The sequence below is a fragment of the Arachis ipaensis genome, chromosome B8 (genome assembly GCF_059453495.1).
Source record: "Arachis ipaensis isolate K30076 ecotype BB chromosome B8, ASM5945349v1, whole genome shotgun sequence".
NCBI classification, from domain to species: domain Eukaryota; kingdom Viridiplantae; phylum Streptophyta; class Magnoliopsida; order Fabales; family Fabaceae; genus Arachis; species Arachis ipaensis.
The window spans coordinates 16,631,945-16,652,718 of record NC_142443.1 but is presented as its reverse complement, the minus strand read 5'-3'; the positions used below and the strand labels follow the sequence as shown (position 1 = coordinate 16,652,718).

Below are 20,774 nucleotides of genomic sequence, written 5' to 3'. Positions count from 1 at the left end.
AAGAACGATGAATGATAAAAATGCTATAGAGCTCTCGAACTATGCTACAAATTATAGGCTTTTTTATATAAATAAATATATAAAATACTTTAATTACCATAATGCGCACTGGAAAAATGTTAGACAGAAATACGCAAACCAATTTTGGGGCATCGCATGCGAAATGGAAATTGACTCCAACTCAAGGATGGCACCAGCGAATTGGGGGAACCATTTCTGGTGAAGCACATGTGAAATGGACACCCATATCAGCTGTGGCGGGCATGGTGCAAGCCTGCCTCCAACTCGCGACTGACACATGCGAATTGAGCGTGTCTGGTGCGCCACCCGCGAAATGAGCTACCCAATCCTAGTGTATTGCAAAGGAAATGGTCCATTTTGCTTGTACTGCATGCAAGGAGCAGATTTTCACTATATAAATGCTCATTTTTATGGACAATGATACAAGAAAATGGTCAACATTGATCCCACTATCACTCATTTTAATCCAAATTTTTTCTACCTGAATGTTAAATTTTTCTTTCACACCCCACCTCTCCTACTTCTTCCAGTGAAAATGGCAAGTGCTTGATTTGGTCCTCCCTCCCTTTTATATTGTGCACAATCTTAAAATCCAACCAATGCCACCCTCTTCAACAATGCATGCACTTCACGGAAACTGCAACTATTGAAACCAGCAGCTTTGACAGTAAGTAGCCCAACTCAGAGGCGCTAGAAAATTCTGCATTGGCCAATTCGCGGCCAGCACTCAGAAGTTGTCCATTTCGCAGCCGTCATCAGTGAGTTGGCCGACGGCTCCACTTCGCAGGTGTTAGGTCAGGGTCAGTCCCCGCAGCATCCATTTCACCGGCACCATCCCTGAGTTAGAGTCAATTTCCATTTCGCATGCGGTGCCCCAGAACTGGCCCTGCGTATTTCTATCCAACTTTTTTCCGGTGCGCATTATGGTACTTAAAGTATTTTATATATTTATTTATATAAAAAAGTCCAAATTATACTCACCACAGATATTAGTGCTTCAAGATTTATCACGATTGAATAAATCATTATTTCTATCTCGCCAAATCTACGAAAAAGTCAAGTAAAACAAAGTCGTATTACCATGATTATAGTCTTTTTTAATCCAATTCTTTAAGTCTGGATTGATGCAAATCTAAATAAATTCAAATCTCTTTAGTTTTGGAACCATCTCTAAGACAAATAACATAATTTTTAAAATCCTTTAACATTTATGACAAGAATCTAAAAAGCTAATTCCCAAAAACTAATTTTATCATACCTCTAATATAATTATAAAAATAATATTTTAATAAATTTAATTTTAATACGTAAATAATATAAAATATTTTAAAATTATTTAATTATATCTATTTTTTTTTATCTCACATCATCAATGTATGACCTTACATAATTATATGGACATATAAAACTGAATAGGGTATCAAAATTAATTTTTTTTATTTATCATTAAATTAAGATAAAAAGTTTACATAGAAATTATATATTTAAGCATAATTAAACTCAGTTCAAAACATATTTTGCGTATTTTCCCAATTAAGAGAGGACGCGAGGAACCATTGTTCACAGCACATAGAAAGAGAACAGAATAGCATAGAAAAGAAAAGAAACGAAAAGAAAAGGACAGAAGAAGAAGAGGTGCGCAGTTGCGATTCCAGAATTCAGACAGACACAGGTCCTCTGCTGTTATATTCTCACGTGCCGCGCACGTGCTCTCTCTCTCTCTCTCTCAAATCACCACCCCTAACAAACAAAGAAGGTGTCAAGGAATCAAACGATTGTTATTCAGAGTCCCCAAGTTCCTTCCATGATCTTGATCTGAAATTCTGAACTGAGAAGTAACTTGTCTTAGAATGGAGTCAATACTAGCTCGTGCACTAGAGTACACGCTCAAGTATTGGCTCAAATCCTTCTCCAGAGAGCAGTTCAAGCTCCAAGGCCGCACTCTAAGTCTCTCCAATTTAGATATCGATGGTGATGCCTTGCATTCCAGCTTGGCCTTGCCACCTGCGCTTAACGTTTCCACAGCTAAAGTTGCCAAATTGGACATCATGGTTAACCTTCTTCAATTCTCTTTCTCTCCGCTGCGATTTATTCATTTTTTAACTCTAAATTTGTTAATATTATTAACCAATTCTCTTCTTTTCTTTTTCAGCTTCCTTCCGTGAGTAATGTGCAAGTAGAGCCGATCATTGTGCAAATTGATCGGCTTGATCTAGTTCTGGAGGAGAATTCTGATTTTGATGCATCTGTTAGTAGTACCAACAGGTGAATTAAACTTGTTACTTGATTTTATTTTTGTGCGTTGATGGATGCTTATGCTGTTTTTCAATGCTTATTCACTAAGCTTGGTTTCTGTGCAGTGCCACTTCATCGGCTGCCACCTCGAAGGGTAGTGGTTATGGTTTCGCTGATAAGGTTTGTGACACTTGTCACTTTACTCTCTTTCAGTTTATTTTTTACTATATTTGTTTCCGTTGCTGTTATTGCCAATGGGGACTGGTTGTTTTACAATGAGAGATGAATATGATAAGGATTTAGTGTAAGGTTGATTGAATTGTGATTCAGCTTATAGCATTCCTTTCCATAGGTTTGGTAGTTTCATAGCGATGATCAATTACTTGTCATGCAAAGACATTTTTCATTTGAAAATGTTACTCATTGATAGAGTTACTGACGGTTTCAGATTTCTGATGGCATGACTATACAAATTCACACAGTTAATCTATTACTTGAAACTCGTGGTGGTGGGGGCGCGCGTCGAAAAGTGGGAGCAACATGGTAAATTCTTGTTTCTTGATGCTCAGAATTTGGTTTATTTGTGCTCTACCAACCCTGTCAACTGTTGTGATTTTGAATGAATTGAAATTGAAATTGAAACTGACGTGGACATCTTAGTCTCTGACGGGTCTATCAAGTATTTTTTAAGTATAAACCTAAAGAATTTCACTTTGTGTTTGGCTCAAGTACTATGTTTTTTTAAGTTTTCCCTGAAATCTATTTATAGGGCACCACCAATGGCATCTATCACAATACATAACCTTTTGCTGTATACCACAAATGAGAGCTGGCAGGTATTTGTTGAAACCCAGGCTTAAAAATCTGACACCCTTGCATATGGCATTTTATTGAAAGATTTGCCTTTACAGGTTGTAAATCTTAAGGAAGCACGGGAATTCTCCAGTAACAAGAAATATATATATGTCTTCAAAGTAATTACCTCCTTCTCTAGTTTTAATATGCTTATATGTGTAATCTGTATTGATTTGGTTTTATTTCTTTCATTTTGCTTATTTTACAGTTGTCATTTAGTTATATGATTAGAATACATAGTTCCGATAAGTTTTATTGAAAAATAAAAAGAATGGTTCATAAAAAGCAATTATATTTTTAGCTATACTCTCAAGGTTGTGGATGTTATGTTGCTTTTATTGGCATTACCATCTAATAATTCATACATGTTTTTCTTTTTTCTTTCTCAGAAACTAGAATGGGAATCTTTGTCTATTGATCTTTTGCCTCATCCTGACATGTTCGCGGATGCTGCATTAGGCTTCTCTGAAGAGGGATCAAACCTGAGAGATGATGATGGTGCAAAGCGAGTATTCTTTGGAGGAGAGCGTTTTATTGAAGGAATATCAGGAGAAGCATATGTAAATATAGTTCCTACAACTAATCTTATAAACATCTGTTTTATGTTTGAATGTTTGAGTCATGAAATATAGCTGGAATTTATAACTGCCAGATAACAGTTCAGAGAACTGACTTGAACAGTCCACTTGGGCTTGAGGTTCAGTTGCACATCAATGAAGCTGTTTGCCCTGCACTAAGTGAACCTGGTAAGTAAAAAGGGCACATGTAATGTTTCTTGTATCCACATTGAATTGATACACATGGCATCATTGTGACATCACTGACATGAGTTACTACAACATGTATGAGCAGGGCTACGCGCACTTCTCCGCTTTATGACAGGATTATATGTCTGTCTAAACAGGGGCAATGTTGATTTAAAGACTCAGCAGGTTTCACACTGTTTTTTAACTTTTCAGTTTTTCAGAATACCCATCCTCAGTAGTTTCCTTTGGATAAAAATATTGTTTCATTTTGACATCCTTTGAGTGTCTCTGTAATTGAATCATAGCAGCGATCAACTGAAGCTGCTGGGCGTTCTCTGGTCTCGATCGTTGTAGATCATATATTTCTTTGCATTAAAGATACTGGTTTGTTGCTAGCCACATAGCTTTCTTTTTAGATAAATTTAAACCTCTTTCAATTATATAGTCAAATTCATAGAGTTAATAAATGATCCAACCAATGACAATAACTTGCAGAATTCCAGCTTGAGCTTTTGCTGCAGTCCCTCTTTTTCTCTCGGGTAATGCTTTATTTTCATATTCATTTTATTTTTCTTTACATAATCTTACTATTCTTTCCCCCATTATTCTTTCTTTGGTACTTGTCCCATATTACTTATGAGTGTTGGTGATAAACTGACAACACCTTAGCCTTGTCTAGAGGGAAGGATAGAATTGGTTATATCAAAAGCAAATATAAAAACATAGGACAGAATATTTCCCTTCGATATTATTTTTTAATTTATATCTGTGCTTTTTTTTCCTTTTTTTTTGCGTGGGTTTTTTTTGTGTGTGTTTTTTTTGTGGGGGGGGGGGGGGGAGGGGGTCTTTGGAGGCTCCATTAGTAACAAGATATGCACTATGCAGAAACAAACAAGTAAACAAAAGGAATACAAAATTGTAGCTGCTATATTTGTTTTGCCAATGTGGTTTTAGTGTGATAAGTTTATTTCTTATAACTACAGCTAATCATTCTTAGAGAAAGGTAAGAAAAGAAAGCTCCTTATATTATCTGGATGATTCATGCTATGGTTGTATGTATGGTGCAAAGGTTAAGATGTCACATGCTTTTAACAAATGTGCTTTTAAGATGTCATATTGCCATGTTATTCCCCCTTATTGTGCAATGTTATCAGGCTATCAGTGAGTTATACTGTTTCATGTACTTTTGCAGGCCAGTCTTTCTGAAGGAGAGAATGACAATAACTTGACCAAGATTACAATTGGTGGAATAATTTTAAGGTTTGTGCCTTTGTGCTCTGTCCATAAAACCACTTTCATGGTTAGATCCTGCATTAAATCCTGAGCAGTTAATGCAAATCGACAAAAGGAGAGAAAAAAAAAGGGTTTCTCATATGCTCTAGTTGATCAATCATTTTGGTGGCTTTTGATAGTTTTAATGGCACAATAATCTGTTTTCCTTCCTAAGTTGACTGTACTAATCACTATAACGTAACAATGTAACTAGGTTGCTTGTTATCATTGGAATGCAGGGACATCTATTCATCTCCGCAGTGTACACTAGTGCAACCATCGATGCAAGCTGTCACAAAAGATGCTTTCCATGTGCCTGAATTTGGTATTAAGTTATGAACACGTTTCTTGAAAATAATATATCACTTTACCAATGCTTAACAACTGGTTTTTAAATCCTTTCTTTTGGCAGCTAGAAGCTTTTGCCCTCCAATATACCCTCTAGGAGAACAGCAGTGGCAAGTGATTGAGGGAATCCCTCTAATATGCCTCCATGCACTTCAAGTCATGCCTTCACCACTTCCACCATCCTTTGCTTCTCAGACAGTTATTGATTGTCAGCCTCTTATGGTATGTGCATCATCTTTCAATAAATATCTTGTTACAGACGTATAGTGCATCTTTTTTGTCTTTTTTTTTTTTTTGTCAATTATATGTTTGATGATCTTTGTATATTTGTTCAGGTTCATCTTCAGGAGGAAACATGCCTGAGGATATCCTCATTCTTAGCTGATGGTATTGTTGTCAGTCCTGGTGACATTCTACCGGACTTCTCAATAAAATCTTTTATTTTCAGTCTCAAGGGGCTTGACCTTACAGTTCCACTAGACAACATTGAAACTGATATTTCTAAAATCTATATGGATAATAATACAGTTCAGACCTCCTTCACTGGAGCAAGACTCCAAATTGAAAACCTTTCCTTTTCTGATTCACCCTCATTGAAACTAATAATGCTGAACCTGGAAAAGGATCCTGCTTGTTTTAGTCTTTGGGAAGGTCAACCGATCGATGCTAGCCAGAAGAAGTGGACTGCCAGAGCATCGCAGCTTACTTTGTCCCTGGAGGCATGTAATGACAAAATCAAACTTCAAAATTACCTTGGACAAACTGGAGGACTGTTGAGATGTGTTGATCTCAAAGATGCTTGCATTGAAGTAGCTATGGCAACTGCTGATGGCAGTCCACTGTTACATATTCCTCCTTCAGGGGGTATTGTCAGGGTTGGAGTTGCTTGTGGACAGTATCTATCCAACACTTCTGTTGAACAATTATTTTTTGTCCTGGACGTCTATGGTTATTTTGGGCGAGTTAGTGAGAAAATAGCTATGGTTGGGAAAAGGAAACAACTAGAGGACGTTAGAGACAAGTCTTTTAGTGGAAAGCTGATGGACAAGGTTCCCAGTGACACTGCTGTGAGTTTAACAGTAAAGGACCTCCAACTTAGATTTCTAGAGTCTTCGGTGAATGTTGAGGGAATGCCTTTAGTACAGTTTATCGGAGATGATCTATTCATTAATGCCGCCCATAAAACCCTTGGAGGGGCTATTGTTGTTTCATCTACTTTACGGTGGGAGAGTGTCCAGATAGATTGTGTGGATGCTGAGGGGCACTTACCATGTGAAAATGGATCATTCTTGAGTCCTAGCGAAAATGTTCCCTCACCAAGTGATAATGGATATCCTCATCTTAGAGCTGTTTTTTGGGTAGATAAGAATAAGAAACATCCAATGAATGGAAATGCTCATTCAATCCCTTTTCTAGACATCAGTATGGTTCATGTCATTCCACTAAATGAGCAAGATATGGAGTCTCATAGTTTAAATGTGTCAGCTTCTGTTTCTGGTGTTCGACTTGGTGGAGGAATGAACTATGCTGAAGCCCTCCTGCATAGATTTGGAATACTTGGACCTGATGGAGGCCCTGGGACAGGCCTTTCAAAAGGGTTGGAAAACTTACAAAAAGGACCCTTATCAAAACTTTTTAAGACAACACCTCTCATGGTTGATAATTCAGAAGATGGTATGAAGCAATTTCACCTGATTTTTTCTAGTTGCTATATTTGCTTATTACATAAAATAGATTTGTTTTGTGTTGCATAGACTTATTTTGCTAAGTATACATTTCTTACTTGCTGAACTTTTTGCTAGCTGAAAGTATGAGACAAGGGGAGGAAACCAGTTTTCCACACCTGAAGAAGCCAGATGACGTGGATGTAACTATAGAATTGAGAGACTGGTTATTTGCTCTTGAAGGTGCAGATCAGATGGCTGAACAGTGGTGGTTCTCCAGTCTTGAGGTTGTAGACAGAGAAGAGAGGTGTTGGCACACAACTTTCCGTGGTTTACGAGTAAATGCAAAAAGTAGCCCAAAGAAGGTTCTGGATGGCAAAGCACAATTGCATCGGATAAAACAAAATCCAATAGAGCTTGTTACGGTAGAAAAAGCTTCCTTCTGAGTTTCAAAGATTTAATGCAATCTGTTTGTGTAAATTTTTCTCCAAATTACTGCAGAATTGAGAATTTTCTTTCTCCTTTGAGAATGATAAAATTCAATATCCTTACTGATTGGTTTTCTACGTGTATCTCTTTTCTGTTTCTTGTCTATCATCCAGATATGTCTTACCCCTTTCATACACCTTACCTTATTGAGCCTGCACTTACAGGTAGGAATTGAAGGGCTACGAATATTAAAGCCTCATATCCAAAAGGGCAATCCTCCATCAATGTTAATTGCAAACGGGGATAAAGAAAATAGTAACACAACTGAGGGAGTTGGTCTTGAAGTTCGCTTGATATTATGTGAGGACAACACTGATGACATAGTGAATTGGGAAGTGGAAGACATAAAGTTCGCTGTTAAACAACCGGTAATGGGAATTTCATAGTTAGATATAGGTCATTGTCTCATGAATGTTGTGTTTGATGATGATTGTACCTTGCAGATTGAAGCAGCAGTAACCAAGGATGAGCTTCAGCACCTCACTTTGCTGTGCAAATCTGAAATTGATTCGATTGGCCGAATCACTGCTGGAGTTTTGCGGCTGCTTAAGCTGGAAGGTTCTGTTGGTCAGGCTGTAATAGATCAACTTGGTAACCTAGGTATGCTTTCCAGTTTCTAATGTTTCTGAATTAATTTTCATCGGACATATCTTGTTCTTTTAATTTCTATTTATTATTGTTATGTTATAGCCTTCAGTAAACTAAATATATAGGTAATGGATAGTGATTTGAAGCAAGGTTTCATGAATCCAAGTGGTTGGTTCATTGATGACAACTAGTGATCATGTCATGTATGATACTTAGAATGCTCGGCAAATCAATGGAAAACTATGATGCAACGTTATCACTCTCTAGGCCTTCTAGCTTTGGTTGATTGTATAGCTTATTGATCCTTTGGCTATACATTTGTGCTTACTTTTCCTACTCCCTTTGTTTCTAACTAAATAACTGTATACTCGGACAAATTATAATCAATAATGTTATGATGATTTGCAGGTAGTTTCTACTGTTTCTAGTAATGGTAGCAACAATGGTATAGTTATTTGTAGTAGTTTTCTAATATTCTAAACATGGTACGGTGACTTGCAGGAAGCGAGGGCATTGACAAGATTTTCTCTTCTGAAAAGGTTACCAGAGATGGTAGTGTTGTTGGTAATAGAGGACATTCTCCCTTACCAAGCGGGGTTAATGAAGGACCACACAAAACCATGGAAGAGACATTAACTCAGCTTGAGGAAGTAGTTGTAGAGTCACAGGCTAAACTCAGTGAACTAATCACTCATGTTGGTACTTCGGACTCTTCTTCCACTCAGCACCGTACCATTGTCAAACTAAGTCAAAAGATTGAGACCATGCAGGGCCTATTGATGCAGTTGAGGAATCAACTTTAAAGGCCCTATACCTTTTGTTGATGTACAATTTTAAGTTACGAGATTTAATTTACATAGGATATGATTCTTGTGTATATAGTATACAAAATTGCAAACTCTTGTTGGGTGTTGTATCAGTGAGGCAGAAATTAAGCTTCGTCTCGTTGGTATAACAAAGTTTTGTCTCATTGGTATAAAAATTTTGTTCCCTTGAAAATGTAGCAAAAAATTAAACGTAAAAAAGGTAGTTCTCAAAGGCCTTGGCAGTTTAATGAGGCAGGAGAAAATTCCAGATTTGAATGTCATATATACACAATTTTTTAACGATGTTCAATGCTAATAGATACCACAGCTACAAACTTACAACAACCAGGTGTGTAGTGCACAGCAATAATAAGAGGAGTTATTAAAGGACAATTCATAATAGAATACTTTAATATCATTTGATTCATATGGTCAACCTAATATTTGAAACATTTCTTGCATTTTTTGAAACAGCATTCAACACTTACCAAACTATTTCAACAACAAAATAAATAGAATACAAATAATCATGGTTCTGAAAATTGGACCGGACCGGCCGGTTGAACCGGTCGAACCGGCAATGAAAACGGTCCGGTCAACCGTCCATCTGCAAACCGTTCGAAAACTGTTGAACCGGCCGAGAACCGATCGATCGGACCGGACCGGTAACCGGCCGGTTCTTAATAAACGCACCGTTTTTATTAAAAAAAAAGGAAAAAAACCCACGTTCAGCCCCTTCACTCACTCACTCACCCCCCTTCCCCCAACAGTCCAACACACCCTCCTCACACGTTTTCTCTTCAGAGCTTTTTGGTTTTGCCCTCAAACAAACCCTAGCCATCTAACCTCCACCACCGGAGCAGGGAGTGAGGCACTACCGCCGTCCATCGCGCTGTCGTCGTGCTCCAGGTCTCCAACCCCTGTTCATTCTCACAGTCTCGCCAATTGCAGCTTCTTCGTTGAGATCGACATTCGCGTCTGGTTTTCGTCTTCTCAGCCGCACTTCTGCCGTCGTCAGTCGTCGTGTCCGTCGCCTGATCGCCATTGTCCGTCGCACTCAACAGATCTTCCTCACACTCTGCCCAAACTGCTCACTCCTCCACGCCGCGCGCCTCCTCCACGTCACCGGAGCCCTTGGTCCTGAGAGTCTCGTATTCGATTGTCACGGCGGAGGGCCATATACCAACGTTGCCGATGGCCGGATTCTAAAGTGGGAAGGAGATGAAGTTGGTTGGACTTAGTTTGCTGTCACCTGTTCCAATAGGTACCAAAATGTGAACTTGTTTCTAAAACGGTGAACTTCATGTGAATTTGAGGGTTGATATGCCTTAGTTTTTGTTGAAAATAGTGAGTATTTAAATCGGTCTAGATTTTTTTGGAGATTTATTAGTTTTAGAATCAAAAGTTTTGTTTATTGTGTTTTTGTGTTCTGAGTTTGCTAGTGGCTGAAGACTTGATATGAGGATTTGGACACCTTAATGAATATTCCTTCTCTGTTCTTAGTTCTGATCAGAACATTGATTTTTTTGGGGGGATTCTGTTAGTGCTACTAATTGAAACTTGAATCATGGAATGATTAGCTCTGTTTTGGATTGAATGATTACTGATTAGTTGATTCATTTTAGTCCTGTTTTTGTTCTTTTTGTTGTTCTGTGTTGAGTTTTGTTTATGAGTAATTAAATGCACGAAACAGGAATAGGATTGCTAATTTCTTTTGTGACTTTCATTGTTCTTTTCCCCTTATTGTGCTGCTGTTGTTGTTATGCTGCCGTTTTGTTATGGCACTGCGATTGTGTGATCACTGATCAGTGTTTTGAATTTGGAATTTGTGATTAATAACTTGTTAAGCTGCTGTTGTTGTTATGCTGCTTTTTGTAATAGTTGTTGCTGAATGCTAAAAATGGAAATCAAATCAAATGCTGGTTGTTGCTGAATGAGTAGCCTAGCTGCCTGCCAATGCCATATATAAATAAACTGATGAATGATGATGATGATGGTAGTGGAAGGAGAGTCAAAGTGTATAGGTAGTTGGTGATATGTTATGCTTTCTTATTCAATGACTATTTGTTAATTGTTATGTTGATACCTCAACTTGGAAACAACACTAGATCCTGTTTATGGCTTGCTCAGCAAGAAGAATATGTTGCTAAGGGAGCTCTCTTACAACAGATGAACGCAACGCTGCCTAAGATTAAACCGAAAAGGTCATCTTGCAAGATTCAGGTTCATATTCAGTTAGCATAATACTACAGAATGATCAACATTTTCTAACTGAACTAGCTCAACATTCTTTTGAAATTGATAATCCTTTGAGTATTTTTTTCACTATTTAACTTGAGTTTGTATTTTGATAAGATCATGTGAATTTGGTTGATGATTTTTTGTGTAGTGTATTAAATTTGGAAGATATTTTAGGATGTTTATTTATTTATTATTTTATTCTAAAACGGTTTTTCCGGTTGAACCACCAGTTAGACCGGTTGGACCAGTGAACCAGTGACTAGAACGGTTTGATGACCGGTCCGGTTTTCAGAACCTTGCAAAATAGTCGCGTTCTCTTCGCTGCGGCAAGAAGCACAATTTCCATTTGCCCGTGTTCCTTCAAAAGTGCTGTGAAAAAAATGCGCCATTCATATTTCTCCTACGTTAGAAATCTAACCCGATTCCGTTCACGTTCACGTTCTGCTGCATACTCTTCCTTCTTTTCGGAATTCGATGGAGATTCTACACTCGCAAGCCTCAAGCTTAAACAATCCCCTGCTTCAGGTAATTCTGCACTCTTTTGTTTTTAGGAGTGTTGTGTTTTCTGAAGCTGAATGAGCTAAATTTAGAGTTTTGTTGCGGAATTCGTTGATGGGTAGTGTTTTTTCAGTCTCAAATTTGTTTTTGGTGTTTGTGAATATTTTGGTGCAGATGATTCTTCTAATGTGGCGTTTAAGAAGATTTCTTCTATTTACTACGGTAAGTGTTTGATGAAATTCCTGTGAGACATTATCGGTTAATTGGTGTATTGTTCAAGTGCTGAGCTTGTCTTCTCTTTTTTCCTTTCCTAAAAGGTTATTTGTTGTATTGTTTCGTACTGTCAGGTGATAGTATCTCGGTGAAGAAACCCATGTCTAAGAGAAATGATAATGCAAAAGAGTCCCAAAGTCAGCCAAGTATATCATGGCTCTCAAACATATATAACAATAATTTATTGTTACAACGGAAAGGACATTCTCGCAAAAAGAAACAGAGACACTTGTTTGAATTTTCCCAAGAGAACCGTTTTAATAAGTTGGTTAGAATTTGTGCAAAGGTACTTGGACCGGAGGCTACCATTGCATTGTTTGGTAAAGTTGGACGAGATCCAGGGATCAAAGGGTACAACGCACTGATAGAAATGTGCATAGAAAAGGCTAGGGAAAGTAGTGACGAAGACATAGTGATAGAAGAGTTGGGGAAGGTTTTCCATCTTTTTAAATTGATGGGTGAACGAGGATTTCGGCTAGAAGAGCAATCATATCGTCCACTTCTTTTGTATACTATTGACATGTGTATGGTTGAAGAGTTTCATTTTTTCTGTGATGCTATCAAAGACCAGAATGCCAGTTTAATTACCAGACTCGGTTACTACGAAATGATGTTGTGGTTAAGAGTTAATAATGAAGAAAAGATTCAAGAAATCTGTAATCTCATTGCAGAGAATGATGGTGAAGAAATTTCTGATTTACGAGGTGGGTGGATATGCTTTTCTCCCTCAAATGCATTGGTTTGTCATAATTTGTTTCATAGAAGCTGTGTTCAAACATCTAGCTTTGGATTATCCGTAGCAGATGTTGACATTTGCAGTTTCATTTAATGAGACTGTGAATTTTAAGTGACATGGTCAGTGGTCAATTACTTCAGAAATGAATGTTAAGTGACAAGGTGTTGTTGCTGGTTCTGCACATCGTTGTTCAATAATGATAGAAAATTCTGTTTTGTGTAGCACCTTAAAATGGAAACTTACTTTATTCAACTTATGTTGCAGAAAATTATTTATTGGCTCTTTGTGAGAGTGAGCGGAAGAAGGAGATATTGGAGCTATTGGAAATCATAAACATAAAAAAGCTTTCATCTGTAGAATCTGTAGAAAAGATATTTCAGGCATTAGGAAGGCATCAATTGGAACCTGTTGCAGAGAACTTCCTTTTGGACTTCAAAACAAGTGGTATGATTACAATATTTATCTTCTCATCACCTATTTGGATTTTGCTAGACATCAAACAATGTTTCTGCTTGCAAAAAAGGAAAACAAATTGCATATGATATAGCTGTTGTATCTCTTGAATTATGTTACTTAAGTCTTTCGAATTTGGCTCCTCTAAAGTATAGGGGGTCAAAACTGCAGAACTATAGCTTCTTAAGTCTTTCATACATTCTGCATTTTACCCTTTATATTACACAAGGTACTCTAGAGGAACAAAATCCCAAGCATTATATGTATAAATGGACATATATTAAGATTGCAGGTTTCTTTTTTCTTTGTCAATTATTAATGTACTGAATATTGGTTTTTTTAATATAACACCAATTATCTAAGTCATATTGTGATTCTGCTGAAGAATTGGGGATTGAATTCCTCTATAAATCTTAATTGGTGTATATCTTGTACTGAGATTCTTATGCATTGCAGATTATGAAACAAATAATATTACAAACTTCATTGCAAGTTATGCTGTTAGCATCCCAAATTTATCGGTAAGAAAATTCTTGCATATGTCATTGATAATTTCCTCAAGTCCATGATACCATCAAGCGCTTTCCTTCATCCATTTTTCTTTCTCTAAAAATATATCGCCAGTTTTACATTTTCATGATACTTCAAATTGCAGTGATGATAGAACTTTTATGAAACCCATTTAAATTTCTTTTAGCATACCTAAGTTATGATTTTTTTTTGTTAACTTATTTTTAATTGTCAATAAAAATGGAACTCCATACAGAGGCATTTACAGGCTTGTAGCCTATTATACACAGCATATCGAGATGAATTCCCTGCTATAAGTAGAATTTGTATGTTTTTGAACTAACAAAAATAATGATTGAGAGTTGATACTCACACCTCAGCTATGGTTAGAAGCCAATATGGTATTTACAATAAATCAGTAATTGTTGCTCTTCATTTACTTTGCTGGACATGGTTCTTTATCTTTTTCCTTTCATTCTTGTTAATTTTTTTTTATTTCATTCTAGGTTGATTTTATGCAAATTTGGTGTATGGAATAAACTTCTTCAAAGTGGCTTTTACTGTAGATTTATTTTGGAGACATTCGAGGCTGCATTTTATTTAATAATTTCCTCCTTGTTCTATTTAGCAATTCCTTCGTAACTGTTGTGAGATTTTACTTCATTGTGTTTGTATATTAAACACTCCATAATTGCATGTGCATTTTTGAACACAATGATAAGATGGTACTAGTGCTTTTTTGTGAACATTTGGCATAATAATTGTACGTTGTAGTTATTGTTATGGACTTTTATGTGTGTTTGTGTGCATTCTCATATTTATTGTTGGTATTGTGAAGGTTGAGAATGTCATTACAAAATTCAAGGATTTGCACCAAACACTTGAAGTGTCACCTTCATCCTCATCATATGAGAAGCTAATTTTACATAGCTGTACGTTGCGCGAGGTATGACCATATGATTTTTGCACTTTCTGTAAGAGGAAATTAGAAAGTCCAGAATGAAATAAAAAAATTAGAAAAGTGTCAATGTGTCATCTCCAAAAACACAAGCCATTGAAAGTGCACCCATCCCATATCTTTAACATTTAGAGGTTGACATAGTGTGGCCATGTTACTTATCTTAAAATATATATTTTTATTTAATAGAAAGAAACATATATTCACATAAACAAGTAAATTCTTAAGCACTTTTTTCTATTATAGTGATCACAATGACATTGCTGGTACTTTCCTCTTCTGTGATTGGCATAATTCCTCTTTTCATTATCTTATCCAATATGCAAATTCACAATAAAAGTCCATGATGTGTCAATTTCTCTCGAGTGAATTTTGGAGATTAGTGATTTTTGTTTCTAATGCAGGTGCGTGTAGCTCTTGATATTGTTGATGAAATGTGTGAAGGGGGCTTGACTTTATCAAATGAGATGTTACAGTCCATATTACAAACTTGTGAGGAAACATCTGAATATAATTTGGTATGATCCATCATCCATGTAATCACTCTCTTCTTTCTTCATTCTCTCATAATTTGTGTTTTTACATGTTCCATCGATTTTCTCCGATGGATGTAAACTTTTGACCTTTAAGCTTATTGTTTTGTTGTGTTATGTCTATATCTTTGACTTAGAAAGTTTTGATGTTACTGTAAAGTGAAGATCCAGTAAAGATCATAATAATAAATAATTACTCTATCTTCTTCCGGTCCTGCACTGTATGTTCTTATTCAAGCTTGAAGGGAAGGTGAAATATAGCTTCTTCAGTCTTCACCATTTTATCTTAAAATTTATATTGGCATTAATTGGATTCTTTTCCTCTTGGCCATGAAGTTCTAATATCATGTCAAGGAATCAGTATACTTAAAAGCTTAGTATATTAGGCGAAGATCCAAGAATACTTTTGTCTCTATGCTCTATATCACACATTTTGTCTTTCTTGCAATTGTCTAGTGCAGAGAGGTTGCTTAGAATTGACCAGCTCATCTTTTGGATGACATAGCTTGCTCTACCCGCCTTTACCTTTTGGAAAAAACAGTGACGTAATTTTTCTTTTGTTCTCTTGCCATTAAGTAAGGATGCTTCAATTTGAAATTATTTTGCACCTCCATTCTTTTTGCATTCATCTCTTCTCATTAATTTTTTTCTCTTTTTTAATAAAAACGAAAGGTAAGTGATAGAAACAGGTTTGGTTGTCCCTTTTAAACTAGTTTAGCAGGTTTAGGAGCAGTAGTGCTAGGCCTAGCTGCTGCCTATGAAATACTAGGGGTTAGTTAATTTTTAGTCAATTAGAAAATTCTGTTCAGTTTGTTAGTTCAGGAGAAGAAAATTCTCTCCAGAGTTGGTTAGACCCAACAGTGTATTTCAATAAGGGGTTGTGATTTACAATCCCTAGTTCATCAATAAAATCCCCTATTTTCTGCTAGATCTCAGTTCCTGTCAGTAAGCAATATATGTAGAGCTGGAATCAATTATTCTATAACATCTTGGATAGTTTACTGTTCTCACATGTAGTTTGTTTTATTCTTTGGTGTATTCTCAAATAAAGGTTCATCGGATCTTCTCTACAATACGCCAGTACAATCTGGAGACAAATGATAAGACATTTAGATGTATGATAGACTTGTTCTTGAAGATGAAAGACGTAAGTTGTACCCATTCATTTTCATTCTTGTGCTTATTGTTCACCAGTCTTTTACTGATTTTAGCTTCATCTTGCTAAGTATCCAGTGTAGCTGTATTTTAGTGAGTTGCAGTGAAATTTAGAACGTCGTTGATGTTATTTTATTTCATAATACAGCTTGAAGGTGCATATAGAATGCTCGATGAAATGGGGGAACTGAATTTGAAACCATCAGCTAGCATGTACAATACCATAATGGCAGAATGTTTTAGAGAGGTGATGTTTCTTTAATGCCTCTGTTCTATACTTAATATGCTTTTTGTGGTTTTGCAATGAGATTGGAATGCTTTCGTTGAACCTAAAAAAATGGTTCCATTGAACCTTTGTTGTTATTTTTTCGTTTCGTCTTTTTAAATAGTTATAGGTTATGGACATGAGTATATGACACAAATCTTTGAGCAGGGTCATTCCGACTCTTGGGCTTTGGGCAAAGAGAAATTTTACCAAACTACACTGTAGAAATCAATAGTTGCATTAAGGGATAACTCCTTGTATCTGTAAAATAGTACGGTTATCTGGGCAATCCTTTGCATACAAATGATTTCTCATGAGTTGAAATATGGCTGCTGATAATGGATATAGTTTTGACAAGTTTTGAAATGCTGAGAAGTGCTTCCAAAATGTATTTGAATCAACATCTATCCTACTTCAGCATTAATGCATTCCTTTTCTCACCATTTTGCTGAAATTTTTCAGAAAAACACGAGTGATGGGGTCAGGGTCCTTGAGCACATGCAGAATGCTGATGTAATGCCTGATTCAGAGACTTTTAGCTACCTGATTAGCAACTCTGAAACAGAAGAGGATATAGTCATGGTAAGTTGGGATTTATAACATCATAATAAACCCATTTCAGTCATTTTTTGATCTTCAATTCTGTGTGTGTTCAGAAGTTTCTAATATTTCTTATGTTCTTTCTTCTAATAATAACTCAGACTATAAGATTGATTGCTTCAACATTTTTATCTAAGAAATTTACTATCTTAGTATTTCCATTGCAGTATCATGAACCAACTCTTAAATTTTTCGATAGACACATGAATGCTCTTTATATGAAATATGTTTTCTAATGCATGCATCTCTTTTGGGTTTGATGTTGAACATTGCATAGGCTTATCTTGCATTTCGCATGTATAACTTTTGTCTACATGATTTTTTGTTTTTTGGGGAGGGGGGAAAGAACAATGATTTAACTCTAGACGGTTTTGGTCATTTGAAGCTCTCATTATGTCCAGGGACGGATCTAAAAATTTGATAGAGGAGGGGACGAAAATTAAAATATTATATAATCAAATATAATATTATATATTCATTAATATATATAATCATAATTAATATTTTTTTGATTAAAAAAATACTAATAAGTGCTTGTTATATAAAAAATTTAGTTTTTGTTTTGGATTTGATAAAATATAAAAATTATCTAATTTTTATTAGCTTACTTTGTTAAGTATTATTGTGACAGTAAGTTATATTTTTATGCTTCATATCATAAAAAAATATACTATAAAATAATATAAATAAGTTATTCTAATAACTTTGTTATATGCATTTAAAACATATTCATGAATAAAATATAATTGTTTTAATGAATTTACTTAATATGTTATTAATATAATATCATGAGAAAAATAAATAAATTCTAAAATAATTTACTTTCATGTATGTACTATAAAGATTTGTTTAGTTATTATAAATATTAAAGTATTTTTATATGATAATAGGTGTGAAAATTAAGAGAAAAAATATTTAAAAAGAGAAAAAAAGTTTAAAGATTTGGAAATTTATTTAATCGAAAAGTGATTGGCAATAATATTTTTCTCAATTTAAGGATTGTTACTTATTTTTGAGTTTAATAATTTAATTATTTATCTAAGATAATTACTTACTCTATTTTTCAAATAAAATTATATAATATATAATTTTATATACTTAAAATTGTTAACTTTGTCCAAAAAAGTTGGGAGGGGGGGGGGGGGGGGGAAGGCCTATGCTCCCCCCCTGTAAGTTTGATTTCTATGTTAGAAAATAATTGCACCACAGAAAATAATCTGTTTGGATATGCCTACATCATTGGAGCTACATAAAATTAGTTTTAACTTAGGTATGCCATTTTGATAAGCTGTCTATGGATGAATGCTTACAAATGTATGTTCAACTTTATGCTTGTAGTATTATAAAGAACTGAAGGAATCTGGAATCAAACCTACAAAGCAAATTTTCATGGCCCTTATAAATGCTTATGCTGCTTGTGGACAGTTGGAGAAAGCAAAACAGGTACGGGTGCAAGCAGCATATGCTGCTGCTTGAGCTATCTATCATTTGCTTGAAAGACAAGTAACCTTTATTGTGACTAACTAATCCTCCATTGTAGGTAGTGTTAGATCCATTGATACCACAGAAGAACTTGAACCAAATCAAGTATGTGCTTGTTTCAGTTCTTGCAGCACATGGGCAACTGTCTGAAGCTATTCATTATTACGAGGAAATCAAGAAAGCTGGACATAATTTGGAGCCAAAAGATGTTATGAATCTCATTGTAAGGTTTTGAACATATTATCGGCTTTTATAAAATTTTTAACTTAATATGATTCATAATCAACGAATTCAACATCCATAGGAGAAGACTCGGTCCGATGTAGAGCTGGACAGGTTGCTTCTTCTACTTGAGGAATTAAATGATACAGATTACTGGGATGGAGCTTGCTGCAGAATCATCTTGTATTGTATTTGGAACAAGGATATAAGGTTCCATCTTTCTATTCCCACTTTATTGAAACTTTTTTTCACCAGAAATGCATTCTATAGTTTACTGATGCTCACTATATTTCGTGTCAGTTCTGCTGTCAACTTGTGTAAGCTCCTCAAGAATAAGTACCAAAGCGACGAACTGGTTACAGAAGTTCTCTGCGATAAGCACCACAGCGATGAATTGGTTATGAAAGTTCTCTTTGATAAGGTTCGCCTTTGCTTCCTTCCCTAAAAACATTCCTAATCATACTCCTATTACTATAAAATAAAGTATTAAAAACAGTAGATTTTTTTTGTCTTGGAATCTCAAAAAAAACCAATGCTTCCCTTATTTAGTGTTTAGGAGGATTTTTAGGAGAATCTATTAGTAAAGTAAATCATTTATCTATCTCTATTGTGTGTCATTATTATATTCACAACAATTATGTCTGTATTTGTATAGGTGTTCTCTCTCATCAACGGGTCAGAGTCAAGCCATTTGCAAGCGAGCCTCGAACTGCTTTCTGAAATCAAGGATAAGCTAGGCCTTGTGCCTCCAAAGGAATATCATGATTCTCTGCTAAGTGCTCATGCCAAAACCTCTGAATTACATAATGCTAACAGCACAAAACATTGAGCTAAACTAAGAAGGGTGAGTAGGTGAAGTACTCTTCAGTCTTCACTTGAGTTCCTATTAATAGGGGCATTATATCCAAATGTGTACAAATAACTCACAAATTTTGGGGTTGAGGTGATAGATAGGTAGGTCTTTTCTAAAAGGGCTGTTCCAGAATTCAAACATCTGATATAGCAGCTAAAGTAGGCATGAAGTTGTGGTGTACTAACATTTTTCTCTCTTTTCTTTGTTAATATAATATCAGAAAAATATTAATCATACTATGTTTATTTTTGATGATGTACTTATGAGTAATTTTGAAACTTGCACTGAATATGCAAGTTGATAGGGGCATCTATAACAACAGTCGGATAAAGTGGAAACTGGAAAGTGCGCTGCATTTTGAAGAAAAGAATTGCAGTTAAAATCTTAAAAGAAAATCATTGTTCATTGTTGTGAATTGTGATCATTTGTTATTGCGACAATGCTCAGGCGCGGTAGATTTTTATAAAAGCCAAAATTTGCACAACAAATTTGGCCATCGAAATTGTTACACTCGGCTATAATTTTCACAATTTTTTATTTCATAGCTAAGCATGCTGTTATATTTTTCAATTGAAACTACATGTATCTTCTATATGAGGCTGTTTTGTTTGAGTCAAAAACATCTACTAGGAACTAGTTTTGTTAACAGAATTTTTTTCCATCCATATTATTCAAAATCGAGACTTTTGCTCAAGGGGAATTAAGTTTGTATCACTTGAATCAGATAACTAAATATATGCTAAAAAAAAGAAAAAGAAAAACATTTTAAGAGTGTGAAAACTATGTGTATACCTAAAGAACGATAAAATTGTAATAAAGTTATGCACAAGTTTGTGTTGGGATCTTAGCAATATTTTGCTTCTTTTAAGTGCTAATATCCAGTAATCTATAGAACTTGCACCAATATATATCAGAAAAATATATTAGATGCTTTTAATGATCATCTAAAATTTAATTTGGTCCAGAGTTTA

General features: G+C 35.4%; 2 protein-coding genes across 12 annotated transcripts; both read left to right on the top strand.

Annotated features, from left to right (window-relative positions):
* The first annotated feature begins 1,533 nt into the window (after positions 1 to 1,533).
* LOC107613025 (amino-terminal region of chorein) lies at positions 1,534 to 9,217 on the top strand. Of its 2 annotated transcripts, none has more exons than XM_016314851.3 (19): positions 1,534 to 2,072; positions 2,174 to 2,286; positions 2,382 to 2,436; positions 2,705 to 2,799; positions 3,026 to 3,092; positions 3,168 to 3,230; positions 3,501 to 3,671; positions 3,764 to 3,857; positions 3,964 to 4,043; positions 4,166 to 4,241; positions 4,353 to 4,396; positions 5,050 to 5,117; positions 5,369 to 5,454; positions 5,542 to 5,699; positions 5,813 to 7,151; positions 7,280 to 7,566; positions 7,795 to 7,998; positions 8,074 to 8,230; positions 8,720 to 9,217. In XM_016314851.3, exons 1-19 carry the CDS (start codon positions 1,872 to 1,874, stop codon positions 9,019 to 9,021), a joined length of 3,660 nt encoding a protein of 1,219 aa, XP_016170337.2. In that variant the 5' UTR covers positions 1,534 to 1,871; the 3' UTR covers positions 9,022 to 9,217. The 2 variants fall into 2 exon arrangements, with proteins under 2 accessions (XP_016170337.2, XP_016170336.2); XM_016314850.3 differs by having other exon boundaries at positions 1,541 to 2,072; positions 4,163 to 4,241.
* Positions 9,218 to 9,754: 537 nt separating this feature from the next.
* On the top strand, positions 9,755 to 20,037 carry LOC107612717 (pentatricopeptide repeat-containing protein At4g04790, mitochondrial). 10 transcript variants are annotated; one of them, XM_088496228.1, is made up of 18 exons: positions 9,755 to 10,288; positions 10,906 to 11,048; positions 11,155 to 11,247; positions 11,496 to 11,790; positions 11,938 to 11,985; positions 12,111 to 12,740; positions 13,037 to 13,216; positions 13,682 to 13,746; positions 14,574 to 14,681; positions 15,098 to 15,211; positions 16,278 to 16,373; positions 16,530 to 16,628; positions 17,109 to 17,228; positions 18,585 to 18,689; positions 18,787 to 18,951; positions 19,033 to 19,160; positions 19,251 to 19,371; positions 19,606 to 20,037. In XM_088496228.1, exons 4-18 carry the CDS (start codon positions 11,538 to 11,540, stop codon positions 19,777 to 19,779), a joined length of 2,406 nt encoding a protein of 801 aa, XP_088352354.1. In that variant the 5' UTR covers positions 9,755 to 10,288; positions 10,906 to 11,048; positions 11,155 to 11,247; positions 11,496 to 11,537; the 3' UTR covers positions 19,780 to 20,037. The 10 variants fall into 10 exon arrangements, with proteins under 10 accessions (XP_088352354.1, XP_088352357.1, XP_088352353.1 ...); XM_088496231.1 differs by having other exon boundaries at positions 11,133 to 11,228; XM_088496227.1 differs by having other exon boundaries at positions 9,772 to 10,288; positions 11,133 to 11,247.
* Positions 20,038 to 20,774: the final 737 nt, after the last annotated feature.

What these genes read in the sequence shown, in the direction of transcription:
- LOC107612717 (XM_088496228.1), top strand. Translation starts at nt 11,538, where the DNA reads ATGACCGGTCCGGTTTTCAGAACCTTGCAAAATAGTCGCGTTCTCTTC. An exon ending in CAGAAGAGGATATAGTCATG is followed by an intron (nt 17,229 to 18,584) that starts GTAAGTTGGGAT and finishes TTATGCTTGTAG; the next exon opens with TATTATAAAGAACTGAAGGA. An exon ending in AGTTGGAGAAAGCAAAACAG is followed by an intron (nt 18,690 to 18,786) that starts GTACGGGTGCAA and finishes CCTCCATTGTAG; the next exon opens with GTAGTGTTAGATCCATTGAT.
- LOC107613025 (XM_016314850.3), top strand. Translation starts at nt 1,872, where the DNA reads ATGGAGTCAATACTAGCTCGTGCACTAGAGTACACGCTCAAGTATTGG. An exon ending in CGAAAAGTGGGAGCAACATG is followed by an intron (nt 2,800 to 3,025) that starts GTAAATTCTTGT and finishes ATCTATTTATAG; the next exon opens with GGCACCACCAATGGCATCTA. An exon ending in CCACAAATGAGAGCTGGCAG is followed by an intron (nt 3,093 to 3,167) that starts GTATTTGTTGAA and finishes TTGCCTTTACAG; the next exon opens with GTTGTAAATCTTAAGGAAGC.